This window comes from Humulus lupulus, chromosome 8, assembly GCF_963169125.1.
Source record: "Humulus lupulus chromosome 8, drHumLupu1.1, whole genome shotgun sequence".
Taxonomy (NCBI): Eukaryota; Viridiplantae; Streptophyta; class Magnoliopsida; order Rosales; family Cannabaceae; genus Humulus; species Humulus lupulus.
The window spans coordinates 162946942-162969730 of record NC_084800.1 but is presented as its reverse complement, the minus strand read 5'-3'; the positions used below and the strand labels follow the sequence as shown (position 1 = coordinate 162969730).

Here is a 22789-nt window from a genome sequence, read left to right as displayed (position 1 = left end):
GACTAATAAGTGTTAGAGAATATATTTTTATACTCAATGAAAATATGGAAAAACCAAAATACAATTCTATGAAAAAAAATACAATAGACAAGATAATATTGATTAAAGAAATATTACAACTCAATTGCTCAAAATACAAGTAAATAGAAAGATGTAGAATAAGAAGATTACAAACTCAAAACAATAATAATACAAGTAAATAAGATCAACAAGATCAAAATAATGAAAATGAAACCAATAAAAAGAACAAACTCTCACACAACCAAAGTGTAGAGTAGTGGGGATCACCAACTTTAACAAGGTTCAAAACTTTTGTTCAAAAGCTTATTTCCCCCTATTCTCTAAGCACTAATGGATCTCTCAAGGAAATAACTCTCTGGAATTATCAAGTCTCTATGGTGTATTTTCAAGCCAAGTGCTTTGTGGATGGAAAATGGTGTGTCTTACAAGTGAGCATTAGGCTCCTATTTATAGAGTTTTTGAGACACCATTTGAATTTCAAATTCCACTAACCCCATGGCTATTACCAATGATTAATTGGATGTTTATGGAATTAAAATAGAGATTTGGGAGTTACTTGGCTGTTGGAAACGAACAAAATTGGATAAAACTAAGGTTGGAAAATTCTGTCAGCCACTTAGGCCACGACCTGAAAAACATTGGCCACGACCCATGATGTTTTCTTCCTCTTGGGTCGCGGCCTGAAAAACACTGGCCGCGACCCAAGATGTTTTTTCAATAGCCAATTTTCCAAATTTTCCAAAACGTTCCAAATTCATCCCCACTTGATTTTGTAACTTCCATACACATTATGAGAGTTAAAATCACATCTCTAACAGCCATATCTCTTATGGCTTTGAGAAATTCAAATCAAAATGTGTAATATCAAATTTACACATTATTGTGTAATATTTGGGAGTTACAAATTTGTAACTCCAAAATATGTCACATTTGGGCACATATATGTGTCAAATTTTGTGACTCTCAATAATATGTTACAAGATGTGACAAATCACATTTGTGTGACAAATCACATTTGTGTGACAAATCACATTATGTCACATTATTTAATCTAACATTATATTATTTAAAATAATATAACATTCCCCCCTAGATTAAATAATCATCTTTTGTAACACTTATTTAATCAAACATTATATTAAAATATAATATTCCCCCACTTGATTAAATAATCACTCTCTATAGAAACATTTGCATTGGTGCATAAAGTAAAATGTCTTCCGACTTGAATTTTACCTTAGTGTAATTATCACAAAAATTATTGAAATTTTGGTTGCCGAAGCATTGAACCACTATCCTTTGATAACAAACCGGTGATAACACACACACCTTTGCTATGTTCACTTGAGACCTCAATGTCTCACTTTTGCACCGTTAATGGCCATGTGCACATTCCATTCATAGAATTTTCTTGAGAGTGACTCCCAATTCGCATGAGGGGCGGCACCATCCCTAGGTCTATATAGGTAGAACTTTTACAGTATTTTGTTACCCTAAAATACTTGTCTTTTCAAGACTGAGTTCTATTAAAAAACCTTTCGGTTTTAACCCTCATTTTGGTAACACACTAGTACTCATATCTCAGATGAGACAAAATTTGAGTACTGCTACTATTCACTTGATTGATTTGTTATTACCTATTGAACCAAATACTAGTTTGGTTACTAGTATTAAGATAGGTTACCATCAACCGTGAATCTCTTTAGAGAGTCTAAGTCCCATCCCTTGAGATGCAGAAATGATTCCATTTGAATCATTTATTTTCTCATGTATGCATACTTTGACACTCTCATTATTTTTATTCAAACTTTGTTGCTAGCTATAGTTTGATTAAAATAGTTACCTCTTTAAAAAAGTGATTTTGACCATAGTCAACCCCCACTATTTTATAGTTCAATATCCAAGATAAACGTTTGAATATTAATTCTAGAAACCTCTTTGTTTCTATAATTCTCCTTTATATTTTAAATTGATTCCTTCTTGAATCAAAATACTACAAACAATAACTTTAGACACAAAGCATGTCTAGATTTGTTCATTCTATACACATATAGCCAATGTGATTTAGAATGTGGAATTCCAAATCACCTATTTGATAGGATGACCGAATTAATCAATTATTATCAACAAAATAAATTGATTAACTTTTGGATCATCTCCCCCACATTTCATTCATAGTGATAATCACTTTTAAGAAGAATTTTCTTCATTTTTATTAAGTTATTTATCCTCCAAGATAAATCTAGACTTGTAATTCTCAAAGTTCATCATGAGTCCTCTAAGCCACATGATAAACTGTCAATAGATCAAGATAAAAAACCTCAATGTTTATCTTGATTTATATACTTGCAAAAACAAGACACACTTCTTTGAAAATAACTTTCATTTTGTTGCTTTCTTTTATACATTTCACAAAATAAAATATGTGAACACAAATGTCATGTGAAAATTTCTCAAACAAATAATCACTAATTTTCACTTTTAGTTGTCTAAATAATCTCAAAATCACTTAAACACATTTTGTGTATTTCTTAAGTGTCTCTTTGAGATTCTTTTGAAAACACAAATTTTACATCCATTGATTTTCTCATCAAAATCAATTTGAAGATGTCAATTTTTTTTAAACACTTTAAATCAAAGAAAATAAACCCTCATTGATTTATTTAAACACTTTAATTACTTATGTTTTAGTTTAAAATTATCTCCTCTTTGAGATTAATTTAAACATATTACCATTTTTAACCAAAATGAATAAAGTTCACTTTAATCTATTCACTATTGGTGTAAAGATTCAAAATTGTTTCTCCAATTTTACAATGTCTCCTCATTGATACATTGAATATTTAGGAATTATTGTCACTAAATAATTCTCAAATATATTTCATTTGACCATACTCTAGACTTCAAGTTTATTGAGTCAATATGTCATCCCACAATTTTTGAATTCACCTTGATCAATTTTACTTGCAATGGCAAGACACAACCATTAAACTCCCTTAGGTTCATCTTTTCTTATCTCATAAAATGAGATGCTCATCTTTTAAATAAGAAAATTAAATTCTCAAATAATCACATTAATAAATGGTTACTAATCACATTAATAATCATATTATATGGCAAACCATAAAATCATGATAATTCACATCAATATAGGATAAAACATATTAACATCGCATAAATGTTTGCATGATTATATTTCAATGTAATTTCACACAGTTGTCAACATACATAACTAATATGGCTCTTTATTAATATGAAAACATGAATTACAAATATCATACACATACGATTTCACATTTTTATTGATTCACAAAATAAATATAGTTATGCATGTCATATAAAACTCATAAAATTGTCATTCTAATAATTTCCCATTATCACAAAATAAGAAAATTATATAACATGCTAGTATATTACCCAATAATCTACTAGATTATTTACACATTAATCACATATAACAAAAACTCAAGATATTAAATTATCTTCTAATCTAACCACCATATTTGAAAAAACAAAGGAGATTAGAAAACAATGAACCTCATTTATAAAATTTTCTTCTTCTCATTTCTATCACTATATGAAAACCATTAGATCTTCTAAGAAATCTAAAGAAGAACATTACCTTATCTTACCATCTTTTCAAAGTTGGATCCTCACAAGATCTCTATAGATTCTCCTTCCATTGAAAAGGAAATTAAGATTTTGATTGTTAGAGAATATATTTTTATACTCAATGGAAATATGGAAAAACCAAAATACAACTCTATGCAAAAATACAATAGACAAGATAATATTGATTAAAGAAATATTACAACTCAATTGCTCAAAATACAAGTAAATAGAAAGGTGTAGAAGAAGAAGATTATAAACTCAAAACAATAATAATACAAGTAAATAAGATCAAACGAATGAAAATAAAACCAATAAAAAGAACAAACTCTCACACAACCAAAGTGTAGAGTAGTGGGCATCACCAACTTTAACAAGGTTCAAAACTTTTGTCCAAAAGCTTATTTCCCCCTATTCTCTAAGCACTAAGGGATCTCTCAAGGAAATAACTCTCTGGAATTATCAAGTCTCTATGGTGTATTTTCCAGCCAAGTGCTTTGTGGATGGAAAATGGTGTGTCTTACAAGTGAGCATTAGGCTCCTATTTATAGAGTTTTTGAGACACCCTTTGAATTTCAAATTCCACCAACCCCCATGGTTGTTACCAATGATTAATTGGATGTTTATGGAATTAAAATAGAGATTTGGGAGTTACTTGGCTGTTGGAAATGTTCAAAATTGGATAAAACCGGGGTTTGGAAAATGTTGTCACCCACTTGGGCCACGGCCTGAAAAACACTGGCCACGACCCACGATGTTTTCTTCCTCTTGAGCCGTGGCCTAAAAAACACTGGCCGCGGCCCAAGACATTTTTTCAGCAACCAATTTTCCAAATTTGCCAAAATGTTCCAAATTCATTCCCACTTGATTTTGTAACTTCCATACACATTATGGGAGTTAAAATCACATCTCTAACAGCCATATCTCTTATGGCTTTGAGAAATTCAAATCAAAATGTGTAATATCAAATCTACATATTATTGTGTAATATTTGGGAGTTACAAATTTGAACTGTTTTGGTAACTCCAAAATATGTCACATTTGGGCACATACATGTGTCCAATTTTGTGACTCTCAACAATATGTTACAAGGTGTGAAAAATCACATTATTTAAAATAATATAACAATAAGTCTATCCTTATGTAGATGACTGATAAGTCTATCTCTGAAGTAGATGAATAATAAGTCTCTCTATATAGATGATTAATAAGTCTATCCTTATGTAGATGGCTAATAAGTCTATCTATGTTAGATGACTGATAAGTCTATCTCTGAGGTAGATGACTAATAAGTCTCTTTGTATAGATGACTAATAAGTCTATCCTTATGTAGATGACTGATAAGTCTATCTCTGAGGTCGCATGCCCTCCTAGCCATGTGACGTATCAATCACCTGAGCTTATAGCGCTGACTCTATGTAACTAGCCTTTAGACTAGACAAGCGCTTTTAGTTTTCATCGAACTTAAGGTCGGTCAAGCATTTCATGCTTATGATGATAATACTTATGTCGATTGGATCTAATCTTTTCGACTTGCGTTAAACACGCTAATACTGTTCTTGACTCATAAGTCAATACCATACGACCAATGCTCAGTACTACTATCGAACTTGACTAATGAGCCACAACTTCACAGTCAATACTGGCACCATTGCCGATTTGGACTAATAAGTCAGCACCACTCACAAGCAAGCAAGATTGCTAAGAATTTAATATGAAATCAATGTCCACATACAGAGCATTCAACATGCCTCATTAATAACCATGCATGTCACATACTGGGTGCAGTTTTCTTACCTATGGTTTGAGCGTGAAATAATAAAAGAACGACCCTTTGAGAACGATCGATCCTTTGATCCCTTAGTGGTCATCTAGTCATGAACAAATATGAAATCCCATTAATAAAATAAATCAATAAAAGGTTTATAATCTAAACCTCTCTCCTGGGACCATTTCTGTGCTCTCGGGACTTCCAATCCACCCAAACAGGGTAGTGGAACCATCCCCCGAGCCCCCAAAGTCCTCCCAAACCCTAAAAATGGGCCTTGCTGAAAGTGACCTAGTGCTGGGGCGCTGCTGGGTAGCGTTGGGGCGTTGCCCGAAGTCAGAGACCACCCTCGCTCTCCTCTGCCTAGTGTTGGGGTGCGACACCAGAAATGGTGCTGGGGCGCCACGGACAGACCAGAAAAATTCTGGTCTTTCTCCCTTGCGTTTTCCTTTGATCCCCAAGCTTCAAAACTAACCTAAACATCATCCAAACCTATGATTTAACCCCAAAACCTCAACAACACCTCAACCTCATCAAAGCCCAAGTCCAAACACAATCAAAACACCAACACAAACCCAAATCCAAGACCAAAAGCTCAAGCTAAGAACTAACTCAAAAATAGAGCAAGAACCAGAAACTTGAACTGAAACCTTACCTCAATCACGAATTAAAACCCCTTACAACTGCTGATGACAAGCCTGAACTCTCAAGCTTCAATCCTCAAGCTTGAGTTCCCTAGCTTGGCTTCAAAAATCCAATGGGAAATGAGAGAGGAAGATGAATTGGGAGAAAGATACGAGGAACCTCTGCTTTGCTGCTGCCTTTGCCAAATTCCACAACCTTCATCACTTAAACATATCCATTGGTCAAAATGACCAAAATGCCCCTAGGGCTATTTATTTCCTTTTTAAGCCAACAAGGGCAAAATCGTCCTTTTCTGTCTTTCTCGTTAATTATAATTAACGTCCTCCAACTCTCGTTATCCCCAATATTCTCAAATACTAATAAATCATATCTCATTACCCTTTAATTCTCGGTAATGTACTAATCATCATATTACCCTGAGACTCACCCCGAGCCCGGTAAATTAACCCCGTTATGAACAAACCGCTAACTTACATTCAAATATCGTCTCATGCCGAATAGCTCGAACAATTCCACATTATAATGTGGCCTCATTCATAATTCACCAACATGCATGAAAATATACAAACATGTCCTCAACGGGCCAAATTACCAAAATGCCCTTATAATGAAAAGTGGACCCATATGCATGAATTTATCATCATATGATCATATAACTCACACAATCATGCATATAATCATTTAATGGCATAATAAATCAATTATGGCCTGCTCGGCCTCCTAATCAAGGTCTTAAGCCTTATTAGGAAATTGGGTCATTACAACTATCCCCTCCTTACAGAAATTTTGTCCTCAAAATTTATGTGAACAGCCCGGAATATAAATTCCGCGTATCTGGTTCCAGTTCCCAAGTCGCTCCCTTGACCTCACTATTTCTATTTCATACCTTAACCCAAGGTACAACTTTGTTCCTCAGAACCTTGTTCTTTCTGTTAAAATTTGAACTGGCTATTCCTCATAGGATCACTTAGCCTCAATCTCTAGATTCTCATAACTCAACAAATGAGTCTCATCTAACACATGTTTCCTCAACATGAAAATACAAAATACATTGTACACTGCTGACTGTGCCAAAGACAAGGCCAATTCATAGGAAAACTGACTTGTCCTATCCAGAATTCAAACGGTCCTTACTAATCTAGAGCTCAACTTGCCCTTATTTCCTCTCCTCTTTCCATGGTGATACTTTAAGGAAGATACAGTCTTCCACTTGGAACTCCATGTTCCTGCATCTCAAATCAATATAGTTTTTTCCATTTACTCTGAGAAGTGAGAATCCAAGCTCTAACATTTTTCAATAACTTCAATGGTCCTCTGAACTACCACAGGATCCAAACATAACCTCTTACTCATCTCATTCCAATGAATGGTAGTATACATTCTCTACCATAAAGCATCTCATAAGGTGCCCCACCCATACTGGATAACTCTCTCTATGATTTACCATCAGTTTGAGGATAATGAACTGTACTAAATTCCAACTGTATATTCATCGCCTTCTGAAACCTTTCCCAAAACTTGGAAGTAATAATAGAGTCTTCATCTGATAAGATAGACTTTGAATTCTATGAAGGCATACTACCTCTCTCACACAAAGATTTGAATATTGATCAGCTGTGTTACTTGTCCTTACTGATAGAGTGAACTCACTTTAAATACTGGTCCATAATGACCCAATCCAAATCACATTGGCCCACCATCCTGGGCAGTCCCACCGCGAAACCCATCGCGATGTCCTTTACTTCTACTATGAAATACACAAAGGCTGTAATGACCTTACTGGTTTCTATTACTCTGATTTGACCTGCTAATAGGTTAAGAGCTTTACCACGTATTCCATTACGTCCTTCTCCATCCCAAACCACCAATATAAAGCTTTCAGATCCTAATACATCTTTCATGATGCCTGGATGAAGAGAATAAGAGAGTAGTATGAGATTCATCCAGAATCCCTAATTTAATTACAGTGTCCATTGGATTCCAAATCTGATCCTTATACCTCAATAAACACATACCTGGAACTGTATAATCCTTAGCTAATCTAGCTAAGACATTCCCCTCAATTTTCCCATATCTGGGTCACTTAACTATTTTTCCTTTGATCTTTTCTACCAGAGTAACTCAAACATAATGTTGGCCACCTGGCCCACCAGTAACTCTACTCTAGTTCTGGTCATATCCTTCAAATAACCTGATGCATAGGCAATCCATTTTTCTCTATCACTGAGGTGTCATAACAACCTACTAAATGGTTTTGATATGTAATAAGACTCAGAACTCATTCCCAAAGCACATATAATATCCTGCCCATCCAAGGAAACTCCTACCCTCTGAGGCATTCCTTGACCTTGGAAAATTTCCAACTGAGAGTATACCACAATATCGTCGATCAAGACGATCAAAAATCCAATTCAGATAATCCTTGGATACTCTATTCATCTAATCCATCAAAACAACTTGGCATTAACAAAATCCTCAAAACATAACTCAGCACTCCCAGTGCCCTTATCTAATACAACAATCAGTCTTCTGCATATCCTTTTCCATGATCTCTAGCTAGTAATAACCAGATCAAAGATCCACCTTGGAGAATACCATCTTACTCAATAATTAAGCCTTTAGTTCTTACATCTTTGCTGAAGCCATTCAATACAATGCCCTAGACCTGATTCAATCCCTGGCACCAATCAAATCACTATTTTGTCTCTTTATATGAAAGTAACCCGGACTATTCCCCTGGAAATAAATCCAGAACTCACAGACTATCCAGGCTGTCTTAGTCCCACTGGCATGACCTAAGTGGTATCCACCACACTAGCTACAAGTTCTATGCACCCACTTGCAATAGATCTCTAGCTCTAAATACAAATGTCATCAGCATAGTGCCAACTACCACAAGGATTTCCCATTCTCAAACTCAAGAGTTACTATCCTTTCCTTGCAATCTAACATTTCCCCACACTTGGTTAACCAATCCATATCCAGGATCATACTGAAGTCAGTCATAACCAACTTTCAAAACAACTGATGAGTCATTTCCACCATAATCTAACTCATCACAGCATAATCATGCAATCTGCATAACAAGTCTATGCTTCTCTAGATGCAACAAGCAAAGAACAACATGGCACCAAAGCTAGTCAGCACAATATAAAAATCAGAACTAGAAAGATGACCTGCCACCATTGAGGAACCAGCCTCAGTCTCAGTCGCTGACTTTGACTGCATCGGAGCGAACACTCGAGCTGGAGTCGAGCTGTCCACCCCCTTTTTCTCATCTATCCCTTGCCTTGGGAAATCCCTCATGAAATGCCCAACCATTCCACATAAGAAACATGCCTTTGCTCGGCATTTTCCCAGATGACGTCTCTTACACTGAGCGCATTTTGGATAAGTCCTCAGGTTCTTATTCTAGCTCGCTCCAATAAACGGAGGTGTCACTACTTAAGTGCTACACTCTCCAGCACCCTCCTTTATAATCTCATTTCCTGTGCTCTCAACAGCAAGAGCCTTCCCTACCATCTGAGCGTAGGTAGAGATTTCATGCACTGGGGCAACTCTAATGCCCTAAGTTACTCTGGGATTCAATCCCTGAATAAACCTTTCCTTCCGAGCTACATCTGTGGGTACTATATCAAAAGAAAACTTGGACAACCCATCAAATCTGTTAACATACTCGATTACTGTTGCATTTCCCTGAATCAGGTTCAGAAACTCATTCATCTTAGCATTCTTGGATGCATCACAGTAATATCTTTCATTAAACAACTGCCTAAATTCTTTCCAGTCCATCACAGCTGTATCTCGTGTCTGGGATACTACCTCCCACCATGTCCAGGCATCATCCCGCAATACATATGTAGCACAAATTACCCTATTTTGACCTACCACCCTCATACTATCGAAAATGGATCTGATCATGCCCATCCATTGCTCAGCTTTGAATGGATCTAGGCCTCCCTCAAAGACTGGAGGGTAATACTCCTGGAATCTTCCACAAAGAAATTCCCACCTGTTCTCAACCCTAGGCTGAGCCAAAACTGGTGCCACTCCTGGCATATCAAAGGAAGAGGTGTTCCCTAATAGATTATGATGTTGCTTCAAACACCTAATCTCTTCCTCTTGCCTCTGAAATCTTAATTTCATATCTGTAAACACCTGTTGGAAATTATGAGGAGCAGGTGAAGAACTCAAACCCTGGCTGTAATTCCCAGCCCCGGTATAACCACCACCAGGTCTCATTATTTGCCTTGGATACATACCTACTGATCGAATCTACAATTAGTAACTTGAAAAATTAAACATGATGAGCATATTCAAAAGCCTTCCCCACGGGAATAATCATACCACACTACAATCACAAACCATTATAGTGCTAAAAACATGCCCATAACATTTGTTAATCAATTCATAACCCCTGCTCTTCCAACATACACACTATGCTTCCAACTCCAGCATGCAATTATCACATTCATAAATATATATATATATTCACGGAGCATGTAATCATATGAACATATTAATAGTCAAGAGCCAGGCTCTATCAGAATCTCATGCTCCCTAGTACAATATGCAGGTAAAGCATTTATATTCTATTTAAGCAGTTAAGCACATAACCACATAAATAGTTACCATACCCTGAGTGAATCTATCTTTAGTGACCAGTGTACATGCCTAGCTTGTCTTCAAGAACCCTTAACCTTGACTCGCTCAGATACCAAGTTGTAACGCCCTACTTCCCATGGACCGTTACGATGTGCATTTTAAATAGTGCTAAACTCGCTATCCGAGCCATTTGGCCATAATCGTGTAACTAAGTATGATTAATAGTTTAGGGTTTAAAATTTTTAGTTAAGGATACAACGTTTCACTAAAATGTTTACTATATACATTGGGATCCCGAAAATATATTTTAAAGGTTAATGACAATAAAATATATACAACCATCTGACCTAAGCGAAAAAATAGAGTTTAACCCTAGTTCCTCTTTAAACCCTCGACCATGGCGGTCGAGCAGCTGCATATGTACACATCGTCACCTAAGCTCTCCCACTCAAGGATGGTCCAAATTTCTTTTGCTTTACCTGCACTACAACACCCGTGAACCGAAGCTCAGCAAGAAAACTCAATATGCTCATGAACATGTAATAACATGTTACTAAATCATAATAGGCATGCCTAGCACTAATAACCCTATTCATGCATGCAAAAAACTCCAAAAAAATGTTTGTGGAGTCCCGTGCTCTGAGTATATGACTAATAAGTCTCTCGCTCTGAGGTAGATGACTAATAAGTCTCTCTGAGGTAAACAACTAATAAGTCTTTCTCTAATTAGATGACTAATAAGTCATACTCTGTATAGATGACTAATAAGTCTATCCTCATGTAGATGACTGATAAGTCTATCTCTGTTAGATGACTGATAAGTTTATCTCTGAGGTAGATGACTAATAAGTCTCTCTATATAGATGACTAATAAGTCTATCCTTATGTAGATGAATGATAAGTCTATCTCTGAGGTAGATGACTAAGAAGTCTCTCTGTATAGATGACTAATAAGTCTATCCTTATGCAGATGACTGATAAGTCTATCTCTGAGGTAGATGACTAATAAGTCTCTCTGTATAGATGACTAATAAGTCTATCCTTATGTAGATGACTGATAAGTCTGTCTCTGTTAGATGAGTGATAAGTCTATCTCTGAGGTATATGACTAATAAGTCTCTCTGTATAGATGACTAATAAGTCTATCCTTATGTAGATGACTGATAAGTCTATCTCTCAGGTCCCATGCCCTCCTAACCATGTGATATATCAATCACCTGAGCTTATAGCCCTAGCTCTATGTAACTAGCCTTTAGACTAGACAAGCGCTTTTAGTTTTCATCAAACTTAAGGTCGGTCAAGCATTTCATGCTTATGATGATAATGCTTATGTCGATTATATCTAATCTTTTTGGCTAGGGAAAAGGCCCAGGGTGACTTTATGGTCACATGGCTAGAGTAAAGCACCCAGGTTGACTCCATGGTCATCTATCCAGGGCAAAGGACTCAAGGATGACTCCATGGTTATCTATTCAGAGCAAAGGACCCCAGGTTGACTCCATGGTCATCTGATTAGGGCTGCATGGTCCATAATGATTCTATAATCATTTACTTGTACTTGGATGCATGCAGTAATAAGTTTTCTTGCTGAGCCTTAGATCACGGGTGCTATGTGGTGCAGGTAAAGGAAAGGAAAAGCTTACCCAGCCATGAGTGGAGAGCCTATGTGGCGACGTGTACATATGCAGCCACTTGACCACCACAACCAAGGTTTCTTAGAGGAACTAGGGTTAAACCCTATTTTGTCTCTTAGGTCGACAAATTGTACATTTTGAGTTGTAATGACCATTTTGGACTGTAAACAACTTTGTAAACATTATTATGGGATCTGATGTATAGTTTAACATTTTTAATAAAATATCCATTTCTTTTGACCAAGATTTTAACCCTAGCCCATTAATTACATTTAGATGCACGTTTATGGCCTAAAAATCCGCTTAGCGAGTTAAGCACTATTTAAAATACATAATGTGATGGTCTTGGCTAGCCAAGGTTAAGGGTTCCTGTAGACAGGCTGGGCATGTACACTTGCCACTAAAGACAAGCTCGACTCAAGGTTTAGTAACTATTTATATGATTATGTGTTTAACTGCTTAAATATGATATAAATGTTTTACCTGCATGCCTTATTAGGTAGCTTGATATATATATATATACTGATAGGGCTTGGCCCTTGACTATTACATGATGAACAAGAACATGCTTATTAGCACTAATATTTCTTTGGAATGCCAAAGAACTGCTTATTAGCGCTGTCATAGATACATGTGTGCAAGAAAAGGCTTATTAGCATTGTTAATTGTTATGAATATAAACTGACATGCTTATTAGCATGACTATTGAATGTGCATGAGTATGTGCTTGATCTTGGACCGTGAGGCGGCAAGAGGTATAGTTATCACTACCTAACTGGCCGCATTGATTATTACAACAAGGTATAACGTTGGAAGTATGCTTCCAAGGCATATTGAATCATCAGCTGGCCAGGAAGATCAGGGCCAGAATGACAAGCAGGGTTAGGATAATGACTAGGGTCAGACCCCTCAGCCAACTCCTGAGAACTGGCAGCAAGTGCTTGCTGATTTGCAAGCCAGGGTATTGAGGTAGGAAGAAGAAATCCGCCTCCTGAGAAAACAATAAGTTCCTGCAGGGAACATTTTACCAGAGGCACCACCTATGACAGTGCCAACAGTTGAGCAGCCGCCAGAGGCTGGGATTAAATGAGAACCACTTTATGAAAGGTTCAGGAAATAACACCCTCCATTCTTTGAGGGTTGTACAGATCTGACCAAGGTCGAACAGTGGATGAGCACAGTTACCACCATCCTAGACTTTATGAGGGTTTCTGGTAATGAGAGGGTGGCTTGTGCCACATATATGTTTCGGGAGGATGCTCGAATTTGGTGGGAAGTGATATCCCAGACAAGAAATGTTAATGCTCTGAGTTGGGAAGAGTTTCAGACTTTGTTTAATGAAAATTACTACAATGATGCCACCAGGGCTGCAAAAGCTGAAGAGTTCAGTAAACTGCTCCTAGGGAGTATGACAATAACTGAATATGCTTTGAAATTTAATAGACTGGCAATGTTTGTTGGGGAATTGGTTCCCACTGGTGGGACCATAAATGAGAGGTTTCTCCAGGGGCTAGAACCTAGGATATCCCAGGATGTTTGCATTACCATTGTGCCGGGGGTGACTACTTATGCACAGGTTGTTGAGAAGGCGCTTACAGTTGAGAGCGTAGAGAACAAAATTTGGCATGATAACTTGGCCAGGAGAGACACTAGGAGGGTGGGACCTCCATTTGTGAGTTTAGGTAGGGGCGGAGGCCCTAGTGATCAGAAAAGGAAGGCTCCTGATGCCTTTCCAGCTCCAGGCCTTGTGGTATTTCAACAGGCTGCCAGGGCGGCAATGAAAGCTGGAGGACTTTTCCTGAGTGCGCTAGGTGCAAGAGGCGCCATATGGAAAAGTGTCGGGCAATGGCCTACTTTTTATGTGGGATAGTGGGACACTTGAAGAAATATTGCCCGAGGGCAAGAAAGTAGGAGCCAAGGAAGGAGAACAGCTCGACCCTAGCTCGAGTGTTCACATTGACACAGGTAGAAGCTTAGGGTTGTCCCTTAGTAGTCATAGGTCAGTTTTTTAGTGCTGGAACCCCTTATACTATTTTGATTGATTTTGGTGCTACACATTCTTTTGTTGCTAGTAGAGTTATTGATAGATTATGTAGACCGTGTGATTATTATGCTGTGGGGTTCAGGACCTTATTACCCACTAGAGAGTTAGGAGTATCCAAAAGATGGGTCAGATCATTTCCAGTGACAGTGGAGGGCATGGAGTTATCAGTTGATTTGATAGAGTTGGTTATGACCGACTTTGACATGATTCTGCGTATGGACTGGTTAGTGAAGTATGGGGAAACCATAGATTGCAGAAGGAAAATGGTAACCTTTGAGCCTGAAGATGAGGTTCCTTTTGTATTTTTTGGCAGTGTGCATGGACCCCGTGTACCAATGATTTATGTGTTGAGGGTTAGAGATCTATTGCAAGGTGATTGCATAGGATTCTTAGCCAGTGTGGTAGATACCACTTAGGTCGTGCCAGTGGGACTAGAGGAGACAAGATTAGGATGTGAGTTTCTGGATGTGTTTCTAGAGGATTTACCAAGGTTTCCACCACATAGAGAGATTGGATTTGTGATTGAACTGGCACCAGGAACGGAGCCAGTGTCTAGGGAACCTTACAGAATGGCCCCAGCTGAATTAAAAGAACTAAAGATACAGCTGCAGGAGTTGTTAGACTTGGGTTTTAATAGACCTAGTTTCTCACCATAGGGTGCACCAGTCCTGTTTGTAAAGAAAAAGGATGGTTCTTTGAGAATGTGTATTGATTACAGGAATTGAATAAGTTAACAATCAAGAACAAGTATCCTCTGCTAAGGATAGATGATCTGTTTGATCAGTTGCAGGGTAAAATGGTATTCTCAAAGATTGACATTCGATTTAGTTATCATCAGCTGAGGGTCATGGAGGGAGATATACCGAAGACTTCCTTTCATACAAGATATGAGCATTATGAGTTCTCAGTCATGTCCTTTGGGTTGACTAATGCCCCAGCTGCTTTTATGGATTTGATGAACATAGTGTTCAAGGATTACTTGGACCGGTTTGTGATTGTCTTCATCGATGATATTCTAGTTTATTCTCAGTCAGAGTCATAACATGAGCAACATCTGAGGTTCGTTCTACAGAGATTGAGGGAGCATAGGTTGTTTGAAAAGTTCAAGAAATGTGAGTTCTGGTTATCTCAGGTAACTTTCCTTTGTCATATTGTCAGTAAGGAGGGGATCAAGGTGGACCCAACCAAGATTGAAGCGGACAGAGATTGGCCAAGGCCAAGGAATACCTCAGAGATTAGGAGCATCCTTGGATTAGCAAGTTATTATAGGCATTTTGTGGAAGGGTTCTCAAAGATTACCACTTCATTGACTGAACTGACACACAAGAATCAGAAGTTTGTGTGGTCAGATAAGTATAAGAACAACTTCCAGGAATTGGAGCAGAGGTTGATTATAGCTCCAGTTCTGAGTCTTCCGACAAATCAGGAGAAGTTTGTGATATACTGCGATGCCTCACATCAGGGTTTGCGTTGTGTTCTTATGCAATCGGGGAAGGTGATTGCTTATGCCTCACACTAGTTGAAAGAGTATGAGCAAAGATACCCCACTCATGATTTAAATTTGATAGCAGTGGTCTTTGCATTAAAGGTATGGAGGTATTACCTTTACGGGGAGAAGTGTGAGATATACACTGACCACAAAAGCCTGAAGTACTTTTTCACACAGAAAGACCTGAACATGAGACAAAGGTGTTGGCTGGAGTTGGTAAAAGATTTTAATTGTGAAATCCTGTATCACCCAGGGAAGGCCAACGTAGTGGCATATGCCTTAAGCAGAAAGGGTCTGAGACAAATATGTAGTGCGAGACTGATATTCGGAGAGTTAGATGAGGATATCACCAGAGGTGGTACAGAGTTGCTGGTAGTCCAGTTGACCAATATTACGCAACAATCTACACTGTTAGAAAGAATAAAGGAAAATAGTTGGGTGATCCACAACTGAAAAAGATTAGAGAGGATGATAACTCTTGAATAAAGAGTTATTTCATGTGCTTTTGAACTTATAATGGTGGAAAAATCATGGGTGATGTTAATTTATTTTTAGCTTTTGTAGCTAACTTTGGTGTTTTTATGATCTTAATTAAGTTTAATTATTTTTGTAGTTTTTAATAGCTAATGGGTGGAAGGTAGTAGTTTTATGGATAAATATTTGCACAAAGAATGAACTAACATATGAAACTATCTAAATTAAATATTTGATGGCTGAATTAGTAGGTTTTGCAGCAGCAAAGCAGATTTTGCTGAAGCATTTTGATCAGGCAGTTTTTGGGCACCTAGAACACGTGGAAAGTCAAAGGGGTGAGCTGGAATAGTGGCTGAGGTGGCAAGTACATAAAGTATGAGTCAAAAATTGAGAGTAAATGCCAAAAAGAGGAGACCCACATTTTTTTACCAAGAAGAGGGGTAATATGGTACTTTGTGGACCAATTTGGAAAACCTAGAATACACATATAGAGCATCAGCTGAAATTTGAAGGAAGCAGGCATTTTTGAAAAAAAAAAAAAACTAGCAAGAAGAAGAAAGAAAAACCAGAAATTAGCTAGAAGGAAGGAGGACGAAAAAGGAGAAGCTCAAGCATCAATTGGATTTGTTCCTTCTTCTATTTCTAAACTTCATTTTTATATTTTCTGAGTTGATTTCTAAATCTGAATATTATGGGCTGTTTTGATTGTGGATTAATTTTTATTAACTTAGCCATGAACTAATTTTTAGGTGGCTTGAATTGTTGATGAACCCTATGTTATAGTTTAGTAATTTCTTGCACTTTATTTTAGTAAAATCTCTATTGTTCATTCAAGTGTGCTTATATTAATTTCTTGTTGTTGTTTGCCCAGCAATGGCAAGATATTTAATTATTTGTAATGTTGGAAAGGTTAAATGTAATGGGAAAAACTTGGATGACACAAGTCATAATCTAGGTTAGATTATGTTAGTAAGTAACATAGGGATGTGTTATTTTCCTTGTGTAACTTATGAGAATTAAACTTTGAATTTGCATTCATAAATCTGATTTTGCATAGGAATATGTTTAATTAGGTAAAATAATTAATGTCATAAAATTTGGGAAAGTTTTATGAATGTTTAATGAATTCTTGTTAACCTGGGAGTTTTGCTAGAATATTGCTGCCGCAATCTGTTCAGGATGATTAATATAGGGGGAATCAATAATTCAAGTCCATTTTGCAATCCATATATTTCATTCAATTTTCTTGTTTAGTTCAATTTTAATTTCAGTATTTCCATCTCTTTTAATAGTTTGTTTAGCCTAAAAACAACCCATTTGATTTTTAGTACTTTTAAGTTGTTTAGTAATTGTTTTGCTTATTTTTCTAATTTGCAATCCTTGTGGAGATGATCTACTTATCATTATATTACTTGTGTGATTACGTGCACTTGCGTATTTAAAATCAAATTTAAATTTATCACAACAAGTTCTTGGCGCCATTGCCGGGGATTGGAATTAGAAATTTTTGTAATATCAATTACTTGCAATTTATTTTCCTTTGTTGAGCTGACTTTGTTTGCTTGCTCTTGTGTTTTCTCAGGTGATTTATTATATGAATGAGCAAGAAGACATTGAACTAGCTCCTATTGACCCAAAGATTGAGAGAACAATTAGAAGAAGGCTAAGGGAACAATGGGCTCAAAATCTCCTTAATATGGCTTAAGAGGTTGAAGGAGTTGAGGGTGCTAATAATGTCACTAACGCGATTGTTATGGCTGATGATAGAGAGAGAGACATAAGGGAGTATCCTGCCCCCATGTTTAATGAGCTCAATCCGGGCATTGTTAGGCCTGAAATTCAAGCACCCCAATTTGAGTTAAAGCCAGTGATGTTCCAAATGTTGCAAACAGTGGGTCAATTTAGTGGGCTACCTGCTGAGGATCCTCATCTTCTTCTTCATTCATTTTTGGAGGTGAGCGATTCTTTCAAGCTACAAGGAGTGAGTGACGAAGCCCTAAGGTTGAAATTGTTCCCTTTCTCTTTGAGGGATCGAGCTAGAGCTTGGCTAAACACCCATCCTCCCGACTTGGTGACTACATGGAATGAGTTGGCTGAAAAATTCTTGATGAAGTACTTTCCTCCCACCAAAAATGCCAAGTTTTGCAGTGAAATCATGTCATTTTAGCAGCTGGAAGATGAATCATTTTGTGAAGCTTGGGAGAGATTCAAGGAGTTATTGAGGAAATGCCCACACCATGGGATTCCACATTGTATCCGAATGGAAACATTCAATAATGGGCTCAATTCTTCCACTCGCATGGTGTTAGATGCTTCAGCTAATGAGGCTATTCTCTCTAAGTCCTACAATGAAGCCTATGAGATTTTGGAGAGGATAGCTAGCAACAATTATCAATGGTCCAATGCTAGAGCCTCAACAAGTCGAAAAGTGGCTGGTATACTTGAAGTGGATGCATTGACAGCTTTGACCGCTCAAGTTTCTTCAATGACTAACCTTCTCAAGAACATGAGTTTGGGGGGAATGGTACAACCATCTGCTATGGGACAAGTTGCTGATGTATCTTGTGTTTATTGTGGAGATGGGCACCCATTTGAGAGTTGTCCTTCAAATCCCACTTCGGTTTGTTATGTGGGGAATCAAAATGCCAACCGTAATAACCCATATTCGAACTCTTATAATCTGGGGTGGAGGCAGCATCCAAACTTCTCATGGGAGGCTCAAGGAGCTAGTTCAAGCGGAGCACCAATGAAAAACAAGCCTACATATCCACCGAGGTTTTATCAACTACAACCAAGAAGTCAACCACCTCCTCCTCAAGTGTCTCAATCAAGCTCTTTGGAGAGTTTAATGAAAGAATATATGGCTAAGAATGATGCTATGATTCAGAGCCAAGCGACATCCTTGAGGAACATAGAAATTCAAATGGGGAAACTAGCTAATGAGCTAAGGAATAAACCACAAGGCACCTTGCCTAGTGATACTGAAAATCCAAGGAGAGACGGTAAAGAGCAACGCAAGGCGATCACTTTAAGGAATGGTAAAAATATAGAGTTAAATGAGGATAATCCTAAGAGAAACAGCAAGCCCACTTGAATCCAAAGTAGTGTGGAAAAGGAAGATAAAGTTGTGAGTTTGAAAATGTCAAATGCTGATCCTGAAGCAATTGTTGCAGCAATTCCTTAGCAAAATGCAACAGAGAAGCCTATGAGCAAGCCACCTCCACCATTTCCTCAATGTTTTCAAAAGCAGCAACAAGATGGTCAATTCCAAAGATTTTTGGATGTTTTGAAGCAACTCCACATCAACATACCTCTGGTCGAAGCTTTGGAACAAATTCCTAATTATGTGAAGTTCTTGAAGGATATTTTGACAAAGAAGAGGAGGCTTGGTGAATTTGAAATGGTTGCTTTGAATGAAGGTTGTAGTACTATATTGAAGAATAAAATTCCTCCTAAGTTGAAGGATCCAGGCAGTTTCACAATTCCAATTTATATTGGGGGACGAAAAGTTGGTAAAGCTCTTTGTGATTTGGGAGCTAGTATTAATTTGATGCCCATGTCCATTTTTAAGAAGTTGGGAATTGGAGAAGCAAGGCCAACTACACTCACCTTGCAATTAGCTGACCGTTCTATGGTGCATCCGGAGGGAAAGATTGAAGACGTCCTAGTACAAGTTGACAAGTTCATTTTTCCGGGGGATTTCATTATTCTTGACTATGAGGAAGATAGGGATGTATCGATCATTTTGGGGAGACCATTTCTTGCCACCGGGAGGACGTTGATAGATGTTAATAAAGGAGAGCTCATCATTCGAGCTCAAGACATACAAGTCACATTCAAGGTTTTTAATCCTATACGCTCTCCTAATGAAGTTGAAGCTTGTTTTGCCATAAGTGCTTATAACTTCAAGTTGATTGAAAAGATGCATTGAAAGTATAGCAATGGAGTCAAGAAAAATGTCCCTTTTGAAGAAATTGAGAAAGGTGAGGAGCCATGGATACGTAAGGAAGAAGAACCATCACATCCTCCAAAGCTATCGAAGAAAAAGAAATATAGTAGAAAGCCTCAATAACAAATGTTGGAAGTTGGGAATAGAGTGTTTTTCTTGAACTCTCTAGTGAAATCTAGGTGTGATGGTGGGTTCTTAGTGAGCAAGGTGTTTCCCAATGGTGTAGTGGAATTATATGATGAGCATTTGGGAAGAGCATTTAAGGTAACAAGGAAAGGAGCAAAGTTAAGGGGAAGCGAGGTTGGGCAATACCAAACCTCAGTTTCCTTGAAAGATCCTTAGAGAAAAAAAACATGAAGTTTGGGTTGCTATGGTTTTTGGAGGATTCATTTGTAAAGCAACTCAAAGAAAGAATGAATAAAAATGCATTGAAAAAAAATGAAAAAAATTTCAATAAAAAAAATGAAAATATATATATGAGTGTTTTTAATTATTTTTATTTTTAATTTTTGTAATTTTAATTTCATTTGATTGTGATGTTTTTGGAGTGGTTTTATGTGTGTGTTTTGTGTTTCAGGTGTTAAGAAAGCAAGAAATTGGTGTTTTGGAAGTAATTTTGGGGTCTGATGGTTTTGCGAAATTTTTGCTTCAGCAAATAGGGAGCAAAATTTTCCGAAAAAACGGAGGAGTTACGTCAAATTTTGGTTGTTGAAGCAAATCTTAGGCAAAATGGTGGCAATTTGGGCAGGCACAAGTCAGGGGTAAGGTTCGTTCAGAAAAAAAATACACATATATATAATACTACATATATATACAAAAAATAAAATGAAAAATATATAGTAATATATATAAATATATATAATATAAATACTTATATATTACTAAATACAGATATTACATGTATATATATCCATAGAATAATCCCTATATATAAGAAAAAAAATACCCATGAACCGAGTCCCCTATTCCCATTTAGTAGCCTGCATCGCATAAGCCCTCCTCCATAGCCGCCATCATCTCCTCCCTTCACCCCTGACCCTCAGAAGCCACCATATCCAAATCCATCTATAGTCCCCTGCTGCCCATCACCATCAACCCCCGTCCTCCGAGAACCCAGGTGCCATTCGCCCTGTACCCAGGCGCGACCCCGCACCACTCCCAGGCGCGACTATCACTCGTGCACCACCCCACAGAGGTGCGATTTCGACTGCGCCCAGCCTCCCCAGGTGTATGTTTCTGTCAGCCGAGAGCTCAACACCCATCCTAGGCGCAACCCACAAGCTCATCTCGCACGATCCGAAGCACTCAGACGCCACCCCAAGTATCCGAGCCCAAGCATCACACCCTCAAGTCCCTCACCTAAACCCACTCGGTGGCCAAGCGTCTCCAAGCAAGAGCCTAGAACTAATCCGATTGAGTCCCTGAGCACCTCAGTCAGTGCCGTGTGTCAGTAAAGCCAGCACTCTCTCAGTCAAGTAGTTCCACTTTGGGTATTATCTTCTTTGCCCTTATCTATTGAGTATGAATATTTTTTAGAATTGGGTCGTGTGTCAGTAAAGCCAGCACTCTCTCAGTCTATTAGTTCCACTTTGGGTATTATCTTCTTTGCCCCTATCTATTGAGTTTGAATATTTTTGAGAATTGGGATCTTTGCTAGTGAACATTTGATTTTGGGGAAGGCTATTGGAAAAATTGTTGGCAGTATTGTTCAGGTGCTTGTTATACTGCTCTGTTACCCTGTTGTTGTGATTGCTGACTTGTGATATATCTACTCCCCTTTTTACCACTATGGCCACCAAAACAAGAGCTCAAAGAAGGAAATCCAAACCACCATCTATGCGACCACCAACCAAAAAGAATACCAAGGTCCCTACCTCTGCCCCACTACCTTTGCCTTCCTCAGTCACTGTAAATGACCCTAATCCTACCATCACCAAGCCAGCAACTAAGACAATACCCACCATACAAAAATCCAAAAGGCCAACCGAACCCGCAACATCCACACCTTGTCTTCTGTGAGCTTTGCCCTTCTGCAAGAAAACCGATCCTGTCATGCCCAGAAATCCCTGAGAGAATCCAGCTCAGAAAGCGAGAATCCCAGGAGCTCCATGCGCATCATAGAGAAATCTCCATCTGCAACTAGCTGGGCCTCACCCAAGCACCGAGTGACCCAGCTACGCATCCCTTGAGCAGAACCTACATATTCGTTGAATGAGCATTTCTGAACTCTACTCCCCAATTTGATTTTGTTTATGTCTGTTTCTTTGTATTCTTTGTTTTAGGTGTAGTTCTTACTTATTGGCAATTTTGTCTTGTGTTATACTTTGGTCTCAAGTGTTGATAATGAATTTTGTGTTTTGTGTACTATGTGCTCTGTGTTGTACTTATTTATTTATGTTTCTTTTGTGATTTTTGTGTAGTGAGCACCGAAATTTGAGGCATTTGCCTTGTGTTTTGTTGCTAGGAAGGTACTTTATTAGTATAGCTATCTTTCTTTTGTTTTTAGTTTGTCTTTGTCTTGTTGCATTGTCGTTCTTTTGAGGATATTCAT

The 22789-nt window shown here is 37.7% G+C and overlaps 1 protein-coding gene and 1 non-coding gene across 2 annotated transcripts; one reads left to right on the top strand and one right to left on the bottom strand.

The window, feature by feature from the left end:
* Positions 1 to 18426: 18426 nt before the first annotated feature.
* Positions 18427 to 18533, bottom strand: LOC133799024 (small nucleolar RNA R71). Its single transcript, XR_009876233.1, has one exon. It is a non-coding gene; the product is annotated as a small nucleolar RNA R71 (small nucleolar RNA).
* A 616-nt stretch (positions 18534 to 19149) lies between these two features.
* On the top strand, positions 19150 to 20220 carry LOC133796216 (uncharacterized). Its single transcript, XM_062233693.1, has 3 exons — positions 19150 to 19327; positions 19487 to 19797; positions 19864 to 20220. The coding sequence occupies exons 1-3, from the start codon at positions 19150 to 19152 to the stop codon at positions 20218 to 20220; spliced, it is 846 nt and encodes a 281-aa protein (XP_062089677.1).
* Positions 20221 to 22789: the final 2569 nt, after the last annotated feature.